Source organism: Eleutherodactylus coqui, chromosome 7 (assembly GCF_035609145.1).
Source record: "Eleutherodactylus coqui strain aEleCoq1 chromosome 7, aEleCoq1.hap1, whole genome shotgun sequence".
NCBI lineage: Eukaryota > Metazoa > Chordata > Amphibia > Anura > Eleutherodactylidae > Eleutherodactylus > Eleutherodactylus coqui.
In genome coordinates, this window is record NC_089843.1 from 170,908,235 (window position 1) to 170,929,899 (window position 21,665).

A 21,665-nucleotide genomic window follows, 5' to 3' on the forward strand; every position below is an offset into this window, starting at 1 on the left:
TCTGCGCATGCTGGTGGTGGTGGCTCACCGGCTGATCTTGGCGCGACAAAGGTTGCACACCACTGTTTGTCGGTCGTCTGCACTGTCAGTGAAAAACTGCCAGACCTTTGAGCACCTCGGCCTCTGCAGGGTGGCATGGCGCGAGGGTGCCCTTTGGGAAACAGTTGGTGGATTATTCTGTCTGGCCCTGCCTCTACCCCTGGCCACCGCACTGCCTCTTGCAACCTGCCCTGCTGCTGCCCTTGCCTCCCCCTCTGAAGACCTGTCCTCAGTAGGCGTAGCAAACCAGGTGTGGTCAGTCACCTCATTGTCCTGCTGCTCTTCCTCAGAATCCTCGGTGCGCTCCTCCCTCGGACTTAATGCCCTTACTACTACCTCACTGATAGACAACTGTGTCTCATCGTCATCGGCCTCCTCACCCACTGAAAGGTCTTGAGACAGTTGCCGGAAGTCCCCAGCCTCATCCCCCGGACCCCGGGAACTTTGCAATGGTTGGGCATCAGTCACGATAAACTCCTCTGGTGGGAGAGGAACCACTGCTGCCCAATCTGAGCAGGGGCCCGAGAACAGTTCCTGGGAGTCTGCCCGCTCCTCAGAATGTCTCATTTTCATGGAGTGAGGAGGCTGGGAGGAAGGAGGAGCAGCAGCCAGAGGATTCTGAGTTGCAGCAGTGGACGGCGCAGAACTCTGGGTGGACGATAGGTTGCTGGAAGCACTTTCTGCCATCCACGACAGGACCTGCTCACACTGCTCATTTTCTAATAAGGGTCTACCGCGTGGACCCATTAAATGTGCTATGAATGTGGGGACGCCAGAAATGTGCCTCTCTCCTAATCCCACAGCAGTCGGCTGCGATACACCTGGATCAGGAGCTCGGCCTGTGCCCACACCCAGACTAGGGCCTCCGCGTCCTCGGCCGCGCCCACGTCCTCTAGGCCTACCCCTAACCCTCAGCATGCTGTATTACCAGGAATGCAGAAACACAACACTGTAATTAAATGTGCCGCTTATTGGCCTGTGGTTGGAGGCTGAGTTCGCTTACGGAACGCCAGGAAATAATTTTTTTTCAAGATTTTTTTCCAAAGGACCACTGCGTATATTCAATCTATAATATATGTCTTCTGTCCCTGCCTACACAATTCTGTCCCTGGACTGTGTGACGGAACTGCAGTGTTGCACTGTTATTAACTGCAACAGAGCGGTGATTTCAGAGCCAGGAAATAATTTGGCGCAAGCCTGCTGTAACACTTAGCTGGCTGCGTATTTATTTGGAGAACTACTACCCCCAGCAGACAGAGACCCAGAACACTAAGCACAGTGACAGGCAGACCAAATAGATTTTTTTTTTACAAGATTTTTTTCCAAAGGACCACTGCGTATATTTAATCTATATATGTCTTCTGGCCCTGCCTACACAATTCTGTCCCTGATGTGTGTGTCACGGAACTGCAGTGTTGCACTGTTATTAACTGCAACAGACCGGTGATTTCAGAGCCAGGAAATAATTTGGCGCAAGCCTGCTGTAACACTTAGCTGGCTGCGTATTTATTTGGAGAACTACTACCCCCAGCAGACACAGACCCAGAACACTGAGCAGAGTGACAGGCAGGCCAAATAGATTTTTTTCAAATATTTTTTTCTAAAGGACCACTGCGTATATTCAAGCTATAATATATGTCTTCTGGCCCTGCCTACACAAAAAAAAAAAAATGTGCAACACTGCTAAAAGCAGCCTCCACACTACTGCACACGGTTAGATGTGGCCCTAAGAAGGACCGTTGGGGTTCTTGAAGCCTACACTAACTCCTAACACTCTCCCCATAGCAGCTCTGGCACCAACAGCACCGTCCCTCAGCTATCTCACAACGCATCTGAGGCGAGCCACGGGAGGGGCCGATTTTTATACTCGGGTGACACCTGATCTCCCCAGCCACTCACTGCAGGGCGGTGGTATAGGGCTTGAACGTCGCAGGGGGAAGTTGTAATGCCTTCCCTGTCTTTCAACTGGCCAGAAAAGCGCGCTAACGTCTCAGAAAGGAAAGTGAAAGTAACCCGAACATCGCGTGGTACTCGTTACGAGTAATGAGCATCTCGAACACGCTAATACTCGAACGAGTATGAAGCTCGGACGAGTACGTTCGCTCATCTCTAATTATAATTTATTTCATCCTGGTCCGCACAAATTAAACTCTTGACTAAATCTTTTCAATTAAAATGTAATCAACTAACCTACTACGTTTACCCTACGCATCCTTACCAGAACCCATTCAATTAAATCAGCTATTGATCTTGTTGGGCGTGGAACAAAATGAGAACCACCAGTCATTTGAACTGTAGCTATTCCATATTCCTCTCTCTGACAAACAACCTGGAGGTCCAACAGGACACCTCATACAAAATATTTTATGTATGGAAAAGTCAATGGGTCAACTTTATGTACCAAGTAATGAACTGCTCACAGAGAAGTGTCTCAACTCTCTACAAAATACAAGATTCGTTTCCGACTATTACATTTCCATTTTTCTACTACCTACAAGGTCGTCAAAGCTATATACCACAGGTACTCAATGACGTTACAAACAAGAAATTAACATCCACTTTAGGTCTTTTCTAATAAATGCCCCATCTCACAAAGCCCTTGTCACTAAGGTCTACAAACTCCTCCACAATCCAACTACTATTCTGACTAACCTCCCATTGAACAAATGGAAACTGGACCCAGACATTACACCCCAAGCATCCTGTAGTCTCCCAATCACTCTGTTTTCTGCTCTTAGAAATGCTTTTTAAAATGATTAAAGGGGTTGTCCCGCGCCGAAACGGTTTTTTTTTTTTTCTCAATAGCCCCCCCGTTCGGCGCGAGACAAACCCGATGCATGTGTTGAAAAAAAAAAACGGATAGTACTTACCTGAATCCCCGCGCTCCGGTGACTTCTTACTTACCTTGCGAAGATGGCCGCCGGGATCTTCACCCTCGGTGGACCGCAGGTCTTCTGTGCGGTCCATTGCCGATTCCAGCCTCCTGATTGGCTGGAATCGGCACACGTGACGGGGCGGAGCTACGAGGAGCAGCTCTCCAGCACGAGCAGCCCCATTCAACACAGAGAAGACCGGACTGCGCAAGCGCGTCCAATCGGGCGATTAGACGCTGAAAATTAGACGGCACCATGAAGACGAGGACGCTAGCAACGGAACAGGTAAGTGAATAACTTCTGTATGGCTCATAATTAATGCACAATGTACATTGCAAAGTGCATTAATATGGCCATACAGAAGTGTATACCCCAACTTTGTTTCGCGGGACAACCCCTTTAATAGAGCATACCTGACACATTTTAAGGGGATTTAGAATGGGACAATACACAACCTCTAGATGCTTTAAACGTGGTGCACTGGAGGCCTCACTTTACCATTGTCTGTGGGCCTGTCCTGATATACAAACATATTGGGTTAGAATCCATGCCTTCATTAGTCAATACCTGGTAGCCAATGCTCCTTACAATTACAGGTAGGCAATTATCAGTTATATTCATAAAAAACAGTATACATTTCTGGGAGAATCCTACATTTTGCTGCAGTTGTTGCCGTAAAGCAATATGCAAGTGTGAAATCAACTATGCCAACCCTCAACCAAACTATTCCTAGACAAATTTTTATTGATTATGAAAATGGACTGGAAAGTTTTCTCAGTCTGGGATAGCTTCATTAAGTTATTCCCTCCAATAGTACAATTAGAGCTATATACTTGCTTCTCCAATATACGGTACCAAGGGAGGTTTTTGCTTGGCATCCACCCCATACCGCTCCCTTCAAGATTGACATATCTCTAGAGATGAGCGAGCACCAAAATACTCGGGTGCTCGTTACTCGAGTCGAACTTTCAGTGATGCTCGAGAGTTCGTTTCGAGTAACGAACCCCATTGAAGTCAATAGGCGACTCGAGCATTTTTGTATATGACTGGTGCTCCGCTAAGGTTTTCATTTGTGAAAATCTTAGCAAATCACCAAAGTCATGTAAAAAACACAGAAATGGATAGGGCAGGCGAGGAGCAACATGCAGGGCTGCATTTCGGGCTCCGAGGTCTCACTATTAAGCCACAATAGTGGCAAGAGTGAGACCCCCCCCCCCCCGCGCACTGTCAGCATAACGATCGTTCTCCTCTGCCACAGCTGTAACAGCTGTGGCAGAGAAGAACGATGTTAGCCCATTGAATGGGCTGAGCGCGGGATGAATTTTCGGGAAGGGCTTAAAAATATAAGCCCTTACCTGAAAAAGAAAGATTTTAGTGTAAAAAAGAATAAAAATGCAGGCATTCTCTTCAATGGAGCCGCTGCTGCTGCCGGCGACTCCATTGAAGACAATGGTCCGCTGGCACACCTGAATTCTTTTTCAGGGAAGGACTTTACATATAAGCCATTTCCTGGAAATGAATTAAAAGTGATTTAAAAAACAAAAAAAATAGATACTCACCTCCCTTCAGCTGCCGGGGCACAGCCGCGTCTTCTCCTGCTGTCCCCTGCACTGTGGTGCTGAACTGCTGTCATTCAGCTGAGAGCTGCGCTGAGCCAATCAGAGGCAACACTCACTCACCCATTCATGAATTCATGAATGGGTGTGAGTGAGATCTGCCTCTGATTGGCTCAGCGCTGAGCCAATCAGGGGGCAGGTCTGACTCACACCCCCTTCACACCCACTGCAGGCCAGCCGCTCTGAACTCCATCTGCCGGGACAAGGTGAGTATATATTTATTTTTTATTTTTACACATTTCTGAATGAATTGCAGGGAAGGGCTTATATATTTAAGCCCTTCCCGACAATTCATCCGGCGATCGCCGGCAGCCCATTGCTTTCAATGGAGCCGGCTGTATTGCTGGCTCCATTGAATTCAATGGTCAGTGCTCGTTTAATCGAGACGAGTACCGCGTGGTGCTCATCTCGAGTAACGAGCATCTCGAGCACCCTAATACTCGAATGAGCATCAAGCTCGGACGAGTATGCTCGCTCATCTCTACATATCTCCCACCTGGGTCAAGACCTGTTCTTCCATTCCCACCCCTAAGAACTACAGCCCCTTTGGGCTAACTATACATTAGGGTGAAGACTGCATGCTGCCACAGGGGGGTGCTAGGTGGATGTAGGGGATGCCACGACCACAGTAGCAGAGAGTTTGGACCCAACTCTTGCTGGAAGTTGGATTATCTAGATGCTGGTGATGCTGCTTTTTTACATTCTATTAATAAGTAATTTTTAGCAAAATCTTTACTTTGTAGGGAACTATTGATTTTTAAAATAAAACTGACATGGATTATGTGACGACAAGTCCTCTTCAAGGCCTGCAGTACTTTTTCTGCATTTCAATAAAGGACTCTTTTAATCTAGGAACATTGTTCCAAGTTATGTTACATGTGAGGCATAATTTATTCTTCTTAGTTCTGTTTCAGACCTAATATCATATTCAGATTCTGCATTTCATACTTTTTATCATAATACTAAATTGTGGCTTTAAATATAGTATATTTCACAGATAATGGCAATGAAATGAATCTCTGTGGGATGTCTGAACTGTAAAGTTCTCTAGATCATCCCCACAAAAGAGCAAAAATTAATCTTGGCTTGCTTTAATGAAAAGAAAAATATAATCCAGATAGAGAAGTAAGCTTGATTATGGGCAAGATTGGTATTAAACTAAAACTTTTCAGAGACTCATTTATCATTGAACTCTTTACATTCTAATCAGTAAATCCTAATACTTATTAACAATTGCACTAATTGCTCAAGAAAAAAATTGGAATGGTTGATTATAAATGGTGGACTCATATATTAGCAATACGATTGACTACTTTATTAATCATTATTGTCAATACTCTTCTTCCAGGTCCAGGTTCTTACAATATATTTAGCTATGGCATAGCAAATGAGAGCTTGAAGAAGGCAAATCATGAGAGTTTACCCAAAGCAGCATTCGGATCTTCTGCTTCTCGTGCCTTGTATATTTCAAACAAGGATGCAGTGTGGACACCAGGGCCAGGACATTATGTTGTAAGTTTCATAGTATGTCATACTAATCAGATTTATTTATTAAGACAAAATGAATGACAATGCATGACGTCTGCCTAAAGAGATTTATGGAAATGTGGAGCAAAAAACCATCTTCTGAATTTCAATGAATCATAGAATGTTAGAGTCGGACGGGACCTCCAGGGTCATTTGGTCCAACCCCCTGCTCAGTGCAGGATTCACTTAATCATCCCAGACAGATATTTGTCCAGCCTTTGTTTGAACACTTCCATTGAAGGAGAAACCACTACCTCCCGTGATAACCTGTTCCAATCATTGAGAAAGTTTTTTCTAATCTCTAATTTGTGTCTCCTCTAGAGATGAGCGAGCACCAAAATGCTCGGGTGCTCGTTACTTGAGTCGAACTTCCCGCGATGCTCGAGGGTTCGTTTCGAGTAACGAACCCCATTGAAGTCAATGGGCGACCCGAGCATTTTTGTATAGGACCTATGCTCCGCTAAGGTTTTCATTTGTGAAAATCTGGGAAAATCAAGAAAGTGATGGGAACGACACAGAAACAGCTAGGGCAGGCGAGGGGCTACATGTTGGGCTGCATCTCAAGTTCCCAGGTCCCACTATTAAGCCACAATAGCGGCAAGAGTGGGCCCCCCCCAACAATTTTTACTTCTGAAAAACCCTCATTAGCAAGGCATATCTTAGCTAAGCACCACACTACCTCCAACAAAGCACAATCACTGCCTGCATGACACTCCGCTGCCACTTCTCCTGGGTAACATGCTGCCCAACCGCCCATTTCAGTAATAGTAGCAGTCAAGACAGGCCCCAGTAACAATTCCAAAGCAGCAGTATAGGGGGAGCACAGTATTAGTTCCATTTCAGTAGTAGTAGCAGTCTAGGGTATTAATGAGCGACTACTACCCCCAGCAGACACGCAGTAAACTGAACACGGTCACAGGCAGCCCAAAGATTTTTTTTCCCAATTTTTTTGAAAAAGCCCACTGCCTATATAGCCAGTATATCTCTTTCCCTGTACCACTGTCCCTGCCTCACCAGTACTGCCCCTATACTTAGTAAAATGACTGCAGACTGAGGACGCTATGGTCTGCACTCCCGATATACAAAAAAAAAAATTGTGCAAAACTGCTAAAAGCAGCCTCAACAGTACTGCACATGGTCAGATGTGGCCCTAAGAAGACCGTTGGGGTTCTTGAAGACGAAGATAACAGCCTAACACTCTCCCTATAGCAGCTATAGCAGGACGGCACTTTCCCTAATGTCTTTCAGCGTACATCTGTGGCGAGCCGCGGCCGGCCCCAGTTTATATACTCGGGTGTCACCTGATCTCCCCAGCCACTCACTGCAGGGGGGTGGGATAGGGCTGGAACTTCACAGGAGCAAGTTGTAATGCCTTCCCTGTGTTTCTATTGGCCAGAAAACGGTGCAAACTTTTCTGGGAAGAAAATCGAAGTGACTCGAACACCGCGTGGTGCTCATCTCGAGTAACGAGCATCTCGAGTACCCTAATACTCGAACGAGCATCAAGCTCAGACGAGTACGCTCGCTCATCTCTAGTCTCCTCCCTTTCGGTTTCATCCCATTGCTTCTAGACTTTGAGAATAGGGCTGATCCCTCTGCACTGTGACAGCCCTTCGGATATTTGGAGGCAGCTATTAAGTCTCCTCTCAACCTTCTTTTTTGCAATCTAAACATTCACAGATACTTTAACCGTTCCTCATAGGGCATGATTTGCAGACCGCTCACCATCTTGGTAACTCTTCTCTGAACTTGCTGTATGTCTTTTTGCAACTGGGGTGCCCAGAACTAAACACAATATTCAAGATGAGGTCTGACTAAGGAAGAGTAGAGGGGAATAATTACCTCACGTGATCTAGACTCTATGCTTCTCTTAATAATCCCAGAATTGTGTTTGCTTTTTTGGCTGCTGCATCACATTGTTGATTCATGTTCAGTCTATGATCTATTAGTATACCCAAGTCCTTTTCACATGAGCTGCTTAGCCCAATTCCTCCCATTCTGTATGTGTTTTTTTTTTCATTTTATTTCAGATTATAATTTATAATCTTCGTTCAACCCCTTTAAAGTGCTAAAGACCAATGCATAGAAAAAGATATACAAACACAAGAAACTTGCAAGATATCAAAAGATTTCAAAGAATACTTACAAGATTCATAAATAATATATCAACAACATATGGACAAATGATAACATATTATATGCAATAAAGCAAGAAAAAGAGAAAGTGAAAAAACTGATACCATGTTTCCCTGAAAATAAGACCCCGTCTTATATAACTTTTTGACCCAAAAGAAGCACTAAGTCTTATTTTCTGAGACGTCTTATTATACTTACCTAGCAGGCTTGGGCCAGCTCCCTCCTGCTGCTCTTCAGAGCTCCATCGCAGTTCCTTCAGTCCTCTGCCACCCACAGAAGATCACTTCCAGAAGATTCACTTTTATTATCTCTTATGTAGTTTTATTAACAGCTCAGCCTCAGATCAGTCATGCTGATTATAGGGTTTAAATTTTGTGTCAGCTATGCAAATTATGTACCTCATTTCCCTGGTGTCCACTGTCTAACTTTCCAGTGGTTTTAGTGTCATTACAACAAGCATTGTTTTCTTGGCACATATTATTTCCACTGGTACTACTTCATCATTCCTACATCATTACTAAGCAAATACTCACTGCATTTCCTGCATCTTTGAACAAATCAGTGCTACTTTCACTTTGTTATCATCTTTTTGCACTACTCTTTGAGAGCAAAACAGCTCTACTATAATTTCTTAATAAATACCATTCATGAATATCAAAGACTAGTTCTTCTTATGGCTGCTACTAATAAAATGTAAGTTTCTCCCAAACTACTGTACAGATACACACAGCAGACATATCACTGCAATCAATGTGTCTGTCATTATCTTGAGCTGCTCTCGGAGAGGACTGCAAAAAAAACGGTGACAGATTCTATTTAAGGCACATATTGTTTGTAATGTTGCATTTCTATAATGCCCAATAGTCCTAATATATATATATATATATATATATATATATATATATATATATATATATATATATATATATATATATATATATATATATATATATATATTTGTTGGATGAAATTAAATGGAAACACCCTACCTCTGTCAATTCAGCAGTATCTGTTGGATGCTTTATAATCTACATCCAAAAGGGCATTTCTTCATTAAACACACTATTGAGTAGATCCTTATCCTGAAATCCTAGACTAAAGCTGCATATAGAATAGATAGCTGTCACCTAAAACCTCATTGTTTGCTCAGCTCTAATAACTGTGTACTTAATTTCAGGCAGGGAACATAAAATACAGCATTCAGCCATCACTTTAAACCACTGACAGGTGAATTGAATATATTTGAGTATATTGCTTCAGTGTCCGCTGTAAAGTGGGTGGGATATAGTATTCGGTAAGTGAACAGCCAGCTCTTCAAGTTAATCTTGTAAACAGGAAAAATGAAGAAGAATAAAGATCTGAGCAAAACTTAACAAGGAACAATTTGTGATGGTTAGATGATTGGATTAGAGCATTTCCCAAACAGTAAGCAACAGTAGCTGTACTTCAGCACTAGAACACCTCCTCTGGTGCAGGAGGACAACTACCATTGTTTATGGTCTTCAATTACCTGCCAGCTGACACAGTGACTTTGTCCATGCATCAGACCCTTCCTGGATTTACCTGTGTGCCCTATGGTAGTGAACTGATCCATACGTCCCTTGTGCTTTTATTTATTGTATCTCCAAAGTGGTAGGTCTTTTGGGGGTACTCCCAATTTAAAGTCACCTATGAGGTGCAGGGCAGCCCGCTGGACTGATATATATGGCGTCATTAATAGGTTGTAAGCCTGAATGGTGCATTACACATATCATGTGGCCTGACAGCCTTTATATGCCTATTTTGTGCAAGAATAGTACTAAGCACCCGCCCCCCTTTGTATAAGTAAGGTGTGTGAGTGGTTGTTCATCAGTGTCTTGCTCCTGTGCGGTGGCTCATCCATTTGGCGGTCTGGCTGTCTGCATGTTGAGGGATGTGGTGTTATTACCTGCCCTCTTGTATCAGTATATCAGTAAGTATATGGACACTTTCTGTAATTTTCTTTCTATGTTTAATGGTTTTCCTCTATTGGCTTTCCCCAGTAGTTGTGGATTTAAACGTTTTACTATTTTGTATGCTCAGAAGACTCTGCAAAGTTTACTCACTGAAGGTGTGGGGCTTTGTTTGTGTTTTCTAGAAAACCAATAAAAAGTCTTTAAAAAGTTGTATGACTGCCTGTTTACATTGAATGAGACTCTGCTCAATAGTCGCTTTATTTCAGTGAGACGAAGTGAAGCAACTAGCAACTACTGAGTGATTTATCATTCAATACCCTTCCGGGACCGGTGTTTACATGGGATAACTATCACTGAAATTTAATTACTTGAGCAATTTTTTAACTATTAGTTGTCCCATGTAAAGCAACCCTTATCTGTGTGCTCCATCTTGTGCTGGTTATTGTTTATCTGATTTGTGAGTTGTTTGCTTTCTGGACCTAGTGCCTAGCTCAGCATTCAGGTGGAATCATGGATTCAGGTCACTATTTGACCAGGTTTTTTTTTGTTTTGTCCAGCAAAAATCATGTAAACCTGGTCAAATGGAGACCAAAGTTTGCATCTCTGGTCTCCATTTGACCAATTAAAGTCTATGGTTCTATCCAGGACACCTTCAGAACTATCATGCAGTCCATACCTTGATGGATCAGAACTGTTTTTGTGGTACACGGGGAATCATAGAATGGTAGAGTTTGTAGGGACCTCCAGGGTCACCGGGTCCAACCATCTGATCATTGCACTAAATCATCGAAGACAGATGTTTGTCCAGCCTCTGTTTGAAGACTTCCATTGAAGGAGAACTCACCACCTCCCGTGAAAACATGTATCACTCTTTGATCACCCTCACAGTCAAAAAGTCTGCAGACCGCTCACCATCCTGGTAACTATTCTCTAAACTTGCTCCATTTTGTTGGTGTCTTTTTTAAGTTGGGGTGCTCAGAACATGACACAGTATTCTAGATGAGGTCTGACCAAGCAAGAGTAGAGGAGGATAATTACCTCACGTGATCTAGACTCTATGCTTCTCATAATACTTCCCAGAATTGTGTTTGCCTTTTTTGTTCCTGCATCACACTGTTAACCCATGTTCAGTCTGTGATCTATTAACCCTTTCCAATCCACTGTGTGACGTCTAAAGACATTCTGATTGAAGGTTGTGCAGCTTCTGATGTCGGAAGACGTCTGGCAGGGTATTCTTACTGTATTTTACTGGCTGCTCTGTTGTCGGGGGGGCCTCTCGAGCATGTCCCATACCGCAGTACTGGCTCTAGCCAGCAGGTGGCACCATTGTATAATGGCAGAAAGAGAAAGCCCCCTAGGAAACCCTGAATAAGGCAGAAGTGGTTTTTAACTTAAGTGCTATGTAGTGAAAGGAGAAAGCATTAGTTTCACTATTCAACCCGGTGATCATGTGACTGCCAGTTGCCTAGCAGAAAGAGAAAACACCCTAGGAAACCCTAAATCCAAAATTGGATTGCAAAGGGTTAATATTCCCAAGTCTTTTTCATATATGCTGCTGCTTGACCCAATTCCTCCCATTCTGTATGTGCTTTTTCATTTTTCTTGCCCAGATGTGGGACTTTACATTTCTCCTTGTTAAGTACCATTCTGTTAGTCGCCGCCCACTGTTCAAGCTTTTCTAAATATTTTTGAATACTCTCGCTCTCCCCTAGTGTTAGCTATCCCTCCTAGCTTTGTGTCATCTGCAAATTTGATCAGTTTCCCCTCGATTCCCTCCTCCAGATCATTTATAAAAATGTTGAACAACACTGGGCCTAGGACAGAGCCTTGTGGTACCCCACTTGATACATTCTTCCACTTGGATGTGCAGCCATTTATGACCACTCTTTGAGTGCGATTACTCAGTCAGTTGTGAATCCACCTAACAGTTGCCTACACAATATCAGGCAGGTCATTTTAATATTATGGTTGACTAGTGCAGTTACACGTTGGCCCTGCTTATAAAGGAGAAGCCACTATTGCCTTAAATAAAAATAATACTACCCATTAGATTGCAAATAAGGGACTACATTGATAATGACCATACATGGCTCACAATTACTGGCTAAAACAAACAGCTGTGTCCGTAGCTGCATTGATGCCCATCCATGATTTCAGTAGGGTTGTAAGACCCACTTATTTAGTGGAAGTAACATAAGGATTGGATTAGAAAAAAATTACAACCTCTTCAATTTGTTTTTTATAAGATATCCTACCAAAATATTTCTTATGCAATGATTCTTAGTACAGGATACATGGAGTGCTTAGTAAAAGCTGGACATGCTTAATAAAATGTTTTCTGCTAATTTAACATGCAAATAAATAAAATGAGAAACACTAGTAAATCTGCTTTTAAGTTTGATAAAAGACTCAACCTGTTACAGATCTGAAGTACAGTATAATTAAAGTACATTAAACAGCATGAATTAAGATAAAAAATATATGCCTATTGTGTTCCAAATTCTTTGTTATACTACATGAAAGATGTTCTGGCTTTGCTTTTGATAATGCTCCCTATATGCATGTGAACTTTCTAGAACTGAAGTCTGATTACAGCTAAAGCTAGAACAATAGCTGCTAGGCACTGAGTGATATTGGCATAAAAAAGGTCATTTGTTTAGATGCATGATGAGAAACCAGGTTTAAAGGCAATAAGCTCTGTATTTCAGACAGGATTTCAAATGTAATCCCCTAAGTGACTTCTCTGAATAGAGCTGCCAAATGAAATCTTTATGAGAATGCAATTTCCTTTGTAGAATCGTTATATAACTATATTGTTTCTTTAAGGAACTTTCATGATTCAATTAATAAATCCTTCACAAAGGTGCTGAAAAGAGAACTTGTAGTATGAGGGGAACTATGACAATAAAGCTGTACTTAGATATGGCTAAAAAGAGACAGGAAAAGTGCAAAGAATACATTATTATGTTACAGTGAGTATGTATTTAATGTCAAGGCACCTCATATTTCTAAAACAATGGTGCAGACTTTCAAAGGCGCACTAAAAATGTTAACATTTAGAAATGAAAAATGACATTGCAAAAACTTTGTGCGCTCTGTAGTTTGTGTGATAGTATGGTTATCATCTGATAGGAGCCGGAACTGTCATCTCTATGGCATATCATTTCTCATATGTCTGCCATTTGTTCAGTCGGTTGCCAAATTCTAAAAACTCCATTCCATATGACCCAATAAGGCATAGGGACATCATGGAACTCTGCTGGACAAGGCTTGTCCATATATTATATGGTCATCCAGTTATTTGAATGGCTAGTATATAGTGCTGCATTTCCACTGCAATGAATGCTGTAGGAGAAATATGTGGTCATTCTCAACTTTCTTTGGTAATACCACTTAATTGTCAGGGCTTTCTGAAGCTGCGATTGTCGAGAGAGCCCCTTTAATGGGCCACTAAAACCACATGTTCTAAAAATGGAGATTTATAGGATGAGCTAATAACATTATTATGCATATAAATATTTCGAGCGGTTCTCATAATTGCAGATATGTGAGATGCTAAAGTGATCATGAAGCCGAGGTGGATTATAAATTCAGTTTAAAATCATATTAGTTTTTTTCTGCATTGTGATAGAGTACAAAGGCGAAAGGAGATGGGACTTTATTCAGTATTTTTTCCAGGGGCTCCAACTAACGTTGGAGGTGGGTTATATGATATAACTTCATGCAAAGTGGAAAGAGAACTGTCAGTTCTGTTTACAGCTCATAAAGCTGGTGAGCACAAAGCATTCACTGGTAGGGCACTGATTAGTCACATGTAAGTCCAATGCTCCATAGATACCTGGCTTTTTCCTAGAAACTGTCCAATGAAGCACACCCAAGTATTCTTCCATCAGCCCTTCTAGCATAGAGATGCATCGCATACGTTAAAGTACTAAATGGAGACTACAAAGTCCCACAGGATAGACTATAATCAAGTGGAATGGGTTCATTTGTCTGAAGGATCACCCTAAGGGCTCCTGCAGACTTGCGAGGGCGATATCGGGCTGTGATTTATGGACCGATATCGCTCTCACAAACCATTTAAAAACCCTTGGATGTGAGTAGTTTTTATGTGAAAACAGCCTTGCAAGACTGCGGGGGTTCCCTTCATCCCAGTGCTATCAATGGGGCAGCAGCTGTGCCGGCCCCATGAAAAGCAGTGGGAGAACATCGCGATCTCCTGCTGCTGGGGAGTTTCCTCATCAATGAACACACTTCCACTGCTGTCACAGGTAATGAAGGAATCCCCTGCCGCTGCTGTCACAGCAGCTGCAGGAGATCGCAATGTTCTGTTTCCGGCCTGTTGAGAACAAGATGGGACAGCCTCACATCCCTATGGGGCTGAAATAATCCCCTGCTACAGCTGTCAGAGCAGCAGGAGAAGATTGCTATCTTCTCCCATTGCTTTCAATGGAAACAATGGGCAATATCGCAAAAAGAACGGGCATGCTGCAATTTTTTTTGACGCAGCATTGCAAGAGTAAAAACATCGCAAATGATAATGAAACCATTGAAATTCATTGGTTTCACAATCATGTGTTTTTACTCACTCTCGCAGCGCAAGAAAACCGCCCGATTTGCTTGCCTGTCTGAAGGCGCCTGTCTGCTAATGGAAATTCTAGATCCTAGTTGCTAGCTATTAGGCTAAAATATTTCCATCCACTTCTTGCTTTGGAAGAAATTAGGAAAGTAAGAAAACAAAAAAAAAGGTTACTGCTCTGTAAGCCAACTGATCACTTAGTATATATTCTAAATAACAATGTCTCTAAAGATTAAACTCTGACCATGACCATGCCCACCTAGCTGGAGACGGCAAAGGGAAGTTTCATTGCTGAGCAGGACTTTTATAAAAAGTGTATATTTTTATTTTACTTTCCATTTCTGAGGATAAAACATGAGTTTACATGATTCCACAGACTAAATCCATTCTGTGTTTATTTACATTGAATAAAATAAAGAGAAACTTCTATTCAGGCAGCTCTGGCAAGGTGAGATAAGATACTGGCCATAAAAACAACACAACAGCAACAGAAACCGGCTGTTCATTGCCAGCAACTTTTGAACAATGCAGAAAAATAGCTAAATATTTATAAGCACATTGGTGGCCCAAGGCCTGATTCTTCTCTTCCTTATTTTTGGTTCTAGATTCTTGGAGTGTGGGGGACATGTCTTACACTCATTTCATGACTTCTACTGAAGAAGTTCATGACTTAGGCTATCTAAGAAGTCACATAACATTTTCTTAAGTTTCACACACCCAGTTTTCCAATATATTTAGAGACATGGAGTGCTTGGTGACTAAATATGAGCAATCTGTCAACTAAATAAAACAGTGGTGTTCTGGTATAAGTCAGACTTCATATATTCTGCCTGTTCAGGATAAGTTATAGTCCAACTATGGAGGAAAAGTCTTCCAGTGATCACTTTAAGGGACCTTTCACATGATGGGCAGCACAATGCACCGCAAGCTGCGGTAAATTCCAAACCAAAATCCACAGGCTAGCTTAATTGAAGATGGCTAAAAACCTGCCTGCAAGTCTTCTTCAAAATCTGTAGTTAGGCCTGTGGATTTTGGTGTGGATTTCCACAGCTGCAGATTTGGTTGCGTTCTGCGTCGTAATTCTGCCCTGTGTGATGGGTCCCTAAAAGTTAAGGCAAAGTTTGCACCACTTTTTGCCATACATAGGCATATGTGTTTTGCTGCTTAATTGCTAAAGAGTATATTGCTAACAGGATACAGCTACATACCTATTCAGTTGGATCTTCTAGCATTGACCTCCATTGTAAATTAAACATTCTAGGACAGAGAAACGTAGCAGTCATAAAACAGTAGTCAAACATACTGTTTGTTTCACAGTGGAAGTCGGTGACAACAAGATCCAACTTCATAGGCATCCAATGGCATCCTGTTTTAGCAGTATACATTCATTTGCAGCATGCAGTGTAAATGTATGGCATAGTTATGTGGCAAAAACATGTTGAAGACCTAGCCTAATTTAGTATGCTGCATAAATTAAGGAAAGCTGGAACGTGAATCACATATAGGATTACATTGCAGTCTCACTGAAAATCAAGGTTAAGTTATAAACGTTTAGCCATTGCATGGTAGGAGATAGTTGGGTTTATTGTTCCAACAGTCATTTTCAATTACTTCTTTTTAATAAAACAAAAAATACAAGAGTTAGGCTGCCTGTCCGGGAGCAGGAGCCGGCAGACGGATCTCCGCGGTGAGCCTATCTATATTGCAGAGAATCGTGGAAATTCGCAGCATGCTGCGATTTGCCGTCCGCGAGCGGAGAATCGCTATGATTGTCCGCTCGTGGACAGGGGGGCAACACTATGGAAAGAGTGCACTGTGTTCCCCGCGGCTGGATTACCACCGTGGGGAACGCAATGCAAAAATGCCCGTGGACAGGAGCCCTTATCTTAAAGCCTGTGCCCAGAAAAAATAGTCTGCTTTTTGTCCCAGAAGCAGCAGAACTGGATCTGTAAGCTGGGTCTGGTATTGCATCTCTGGTATTCTATCGACAAAAATGGTATTTTTCCAGAAAAAAATCCCTGCAAAGCTCCTTTAACCCAAAGGGTTATCATGATGCAGAAAATACTTCTGAGTTCTGCTATACATGTGAACTCATTGTCATGCCTTACAGGGAACCTATCACATTGAGTATGTAGCTGGATCTGCAGCCATCATGTTATAGAGCGGGGGAGCTGAGCAGATTGATATATAGTTTTATAGGAAAGGTTATAGTATAACTTGTATCTTCATAATTTGAACTCCTCATTCTGGACTTCAGAGTCCAGTAGGAAGTTCTGTTCACTGGTTGCTAGCTTTCTCTTTATGTATGTACACTTATACAGGGAAGTCCTTCAATCACTAATAAGACCACCCACTAGACTCCTAAGTCTAATGTAAAAGGCCATTCTGGGGAAGTTTTTTATCGTTTGTCTGCTTTCTAATTGCCATATAGAACATAGTAGGCTAGATGACATACTTAACGAATGCTATATTGATAAAATATTGGCTCCACTTTAGTCCTTCATCATTCCACGTGACCTCCACTGGGACTAGTTGAATCATACGGGGTCTGTTCTGTGACCAGAAGTTAATTTTTCCATTCATTCCTATATGTATTGAATAAATATAATACAAGTTATACTAAATCTTTTCCCACAAAACTAGGTATCAATCTGCTCAGCTCCTCCTGCTCTGCAGCCTGTAGCTCGGACTACATGTTGAATGAACTTTGGTAGGGTCTTCGGTTTTGGCCACAGACTTCCCCGCCAGTTAGCTTACATTTTGAGTAACAGGGGCCTTGGTTTAATCTTTTTCACTAAGTTTCACCTGTGAGCAAGTATGGCAATATGTTTTTGGAATGATGCCATGTTAACGTACTTTGAAACCTTAATAAAAATATTTTGAACAATAAAGTGAACATTGAACATGTAGTTCGATCTGTCAGCAGAATGCTATAGAGCAGAAGGGGCTGAGCAGATTATTATATAATTTTGTGGGAATAAATCAATATAACTAGTAATTACTGTACATTCTGAGTTCAGGAGCTTTGTAGGTGGTCCTAATCAGTAATTGACAGGCTTCCCTGTATCCATGTGCATACAGAACTGCCATTCACTGATTAGGACCTCCCACTCGACTACTAAACCCAGAAGGAGCTGAGACTTAGATGAATAAATTACTGGTTCTGCAGCATTTTCCCCACAATGTATAGATCTATATATTAGTGTGCTCAGCTCCTCCTCCTCTATAACATGCTACCTGCAGAATGGCCTGCATCTTCAATGTGACAGGTTCTTTTATAGGCTTTTTTATATGAGTCTAGTTAATGCATTGGAGCAGCAGAGTGCACACACCTTGCAGAAAGTCTTGCTCTGTTTTCTGGTTATGCTTCTGTAAATATAATGTACAGTTTACATGCCTCATTATAAGAAATTGCAAAACAAAATGACTTTGCGTTGCCTTGCCTTGGCAAATGCATATTTAGTTTTCATTGCTATGGAACCTTCTAACGTTTCTGACTACAGGGCAATATGGGAAACAGTTTTGAGCTACAAATATGTAATTACAAGTAGTTTAAATGTTACATTGAAATACTGTAGTGATTTTATTATTTGGGCCGTACATTTTTTAAATTCCTTTTTTTTTACATTTTATAAATTCTGTAGGTGAAGGACAGGATTGAAGAACCATACAAGCATCAAAAATCCTCAGTATTTTCATCAGGAACAGAAAGGCTGAGTACCCAAACAACTGCAAAGGTAGAGGGATTCTATCAAAGGCATTTACTCACATTACTTACAGTATCTTGGTATATGTCATATGTATTGGGCATATAATAAAGGCCTTCCTTCTTGGCGCACCCCCTTTATGCTGAGGGTACACACAGACATTTGGGTGGGAGCAGATGGATTATCATGCATTATGTGACCTGGGCCAAGCTTTAACTATATGCACAGTAATATTTGTACTGTATGTTAATTGGACATTTATTTTGCTATTGAAGAGCAGAATACGTAGGGCAAGACAAGGGGAAAGGTGAAGAAGATGCTGGATGTGGCAAGCCTTGCACTACAGTTTTCTGCTTTCTATTGTAAATATATTGAGTAGGCAAACATCTTAAAGCCGAATGTGATTTAAGGTTTGGCCTTCTTAATTGGAACAGTTTAAAGTAAGATGCCAGAAAATGTGTGCATGTAGGCACCTGACATGTAAATCTAGCACTGCGTGTGACTGTCCCATTAACCCTTTCCAATCCATTTATTTTTTCTCACCCATTCTCCCCAGCTCCAAATAAATTGGAGCTGGGGAAAATGGGTGAGAAAAAATACATTTTCCCTGCACCCTCCTGAACTGACAGAGTTCAGGAGGGTGCAGGTGTTCACTGCACCGTGGAGGGACCTGCTTACCTGTCAGGCGTCTTCCGCATTCTCCTTCTGCCTCCCGACTCGGCGATCATGTGACCGCTGGGGTCAGGTGGCACATGGTGGTCACATGATCGCCGGGCCGGGAGACAGAAGGAGAACGCGCAAGACGCCGGTCATGTAAGCAGGTCCCACAGTGCAGGCTCCCGGCTCGGAGTTCATGTGGCCGCCGGGGGTCAGGTAACACCGGCGGTCACATGATCGCCAGCCGGCTGGAATCTCTATGCATTACATAGCGCTAATTGAGCGCTATGTAATGTGTAAAGGAGAAGGCAGAAAGGGTTAAAAACCCTTTCTGCCTTCTCCTAGGGGGTCCTCGATGGGGACCAGTGCAGAAGTGTATCTGCACCCGATGTGTCTGACGATCGGGTGCAGATGCACTCCTGCACTGCAGTGTCGGGCCTGCCCCGACATCGGAGCTGTGGAGGGAAATGATGATGTCGGGGCAGGCCCGACATTGGATTGGAAAGGGTTAAGGGGTTATCCGGAAAGGAAGCATTTTTTCAAACAAGCTCAGAGTGCTGGGAAAACATAAAAAAAACATCCTTACCTCTCATGCACCATCTGCTCCCTTTCTGCCAGTGTCTGATCCCTCATTGGTCTTCAATTCCAGCTTCAGGGAGCCAATAATTATGTCAGCGACCCCAGGGACATGTGACTGCCTGTAGCCAATTACTTTCTGACTTCGTCTGCAGAGGTCACATGGACTGGTTTTGGGCACCAGCGGAACCGGAGTAGTGGGAGAGTTAAGTATGGCTTTTTTATTTTATTGCAGCGCTTTGGGCTTGTGTGAAAAAATGTCTCCCTAGATTACTACTTTGATATCACTTGCATATTACTTATGTGTTATTTTATAGGATCTTTAAGCCCTTAATGATGGGGCCCTTTTTTTCCATTTTTGTTTTTACCTCCCCCCTTTTAAAAAATCGTAACTCCTTTATTTATCCATCGACGTTGCTGTATGAAGGCTTGTATTTTTCAATGGTGCTATTTAATGTACCATATAATGTACTGAAAAACTTTAAAAAAATTCCAAGTGGAGTAAAATGGAAAAAAAGCACGACATTCCGCCATCTTTCAGTGCATCTTGTTTTTACGGCGCACAAACTGCAACAAATATGACATGATACCTTGATTCTATGGGTCAGTACGATTACTACAATAGCAAACTTGTATAGCTTTTTTTTGCTGTACTGCTTTTATTTTTTTTCAAAGACATTTAATTTTTTAAAATTATTTTCTGCAGCTATTTTCTGCGCACAATAGCTTTTTTATTTTTCCTTCGATGTAGTTGGGCGAGGACTCATTTTTTGCAAGATGCCCTTTAGTTTGCATTGGTACAATTTTTGAATACATACGACTTTTTGATCGCTTTTTATTGCATTTTTTCTGGGAGACAGGGTGAGGGCTCAGTCACACAGGTGCATCCGGGTGCCAATGCACCCGTGTTACTGCAGGATAAGACGGCCACACTGCATATGCGGACAACTCTCCGCACCGCCGAAAGAAAGAACACATGACCGGCTCCATTATAGACACGGCAAAAGGGGGGTGATTTAAACTTTTTTTTTACAGTTAATAAAACTTTATTGATTTCATTTTTACTTTTTTTTTAGCCCCCTGGAGGACCACAACATGTGATGCTTTGATTGCTCCTGCAGTATGATGTAATGCTGTAGCATTACATCATACTGCTCTCTCCCGCAGGCATGGCTTGATAGGCAGTCTGCTAAGGCAGCCCTGGGGACTTTCCGAAGGCCCCTGGCTGCCATGACACCCACATGGCTTCTTGCGATCTCACGGGGGGGGGGGACGGGACGCATGCAGGCGGGCCGTACGGGACCCCCAACAATCGTTCGGGGCATTTAAAGGGTTAATAGCCACGATTGGCTGCGCGGCTGATTGCAGATATTGCCCGCAGGTGTCAGCTGCAATAAACAGCTGACGCCCGTGCTGTATGAAGAGAGGTCGCCCCGCAATCTCTCTTTATACATAGGCCACTGATACAGGCCATCAAAAGGCGTATCAGCGGTTGTTAAGGGGTTAATCATCCCATGTCCTTCTTATTGATATGACATCATATGACAGGCACATGAACCTTGTCTGTTGATTGATTTCCATCCAAAGAAGAGGTACCAAGATGGTGAGCGGTCTGCAAATCATGTCCTTTGAGGAACAGTTAAAGGATCTGGGAATGTTTAGCTTGCAAAAAAGAAGGCTGAGAGGAGACTTAATAGTGGTCTACAAATATCTGAAGGGCTGTCACACTGCAGAGGGATCAGCCCTATTCTCATCTGCACAATGAAAGAGTAGAAGCAATGGGATGAAACTGAAAGGGAGGAGACACAGATTAGATATTAGAAAAACCTTTCTGACAGTGAGGGTGATCAATGAGTGGAACAGGTTACCACAGGAAGTGGTGAGTTCTCCTTCAATGGAAGTCTTCAAACAAAGGCTGGACAGATATCTGTCTGGGATGATTTAGTGAATCCTGCACTGAGCAGGAGGTTGGACCCGATGACCCTGGAGGTCCCTTCCAACTCTACCATTTTATGACTCAA

The 21,665-nt window shown here is 42.5% G+C and overlaps 1 protein-coding gene across 3 annotated transcripts in view; it reads left to right on the forward strand.

Annotated features, from left to right (window-relative positions):
- Positions 1 to 21,665, forward strand: part of STPG2 (sperm tail PG-rich repeat containing 2) — a 639,920-nt gene that overhangs the window by 184,766 nt on the left and 433,489 nt on the right. For all 3 annotated transcript variants that reach the window (XM_066574018.1, XM_066574020.1, XM_066574019.1), the window contains exons 10-11: positions 5,877 to 6,040; positions 18,349 to 18,441. In XM_066574018.1, the coding sequence (XP_066430115.1) occupies positions 5,877 to 6,040; positions 18,349 to 18,441 (257 nt within the window). The remainder of the gene's footprint in view (positions 1 to 5,876; positions 6,041 to 18,348; positions 18,442 to 21,665) is intronic.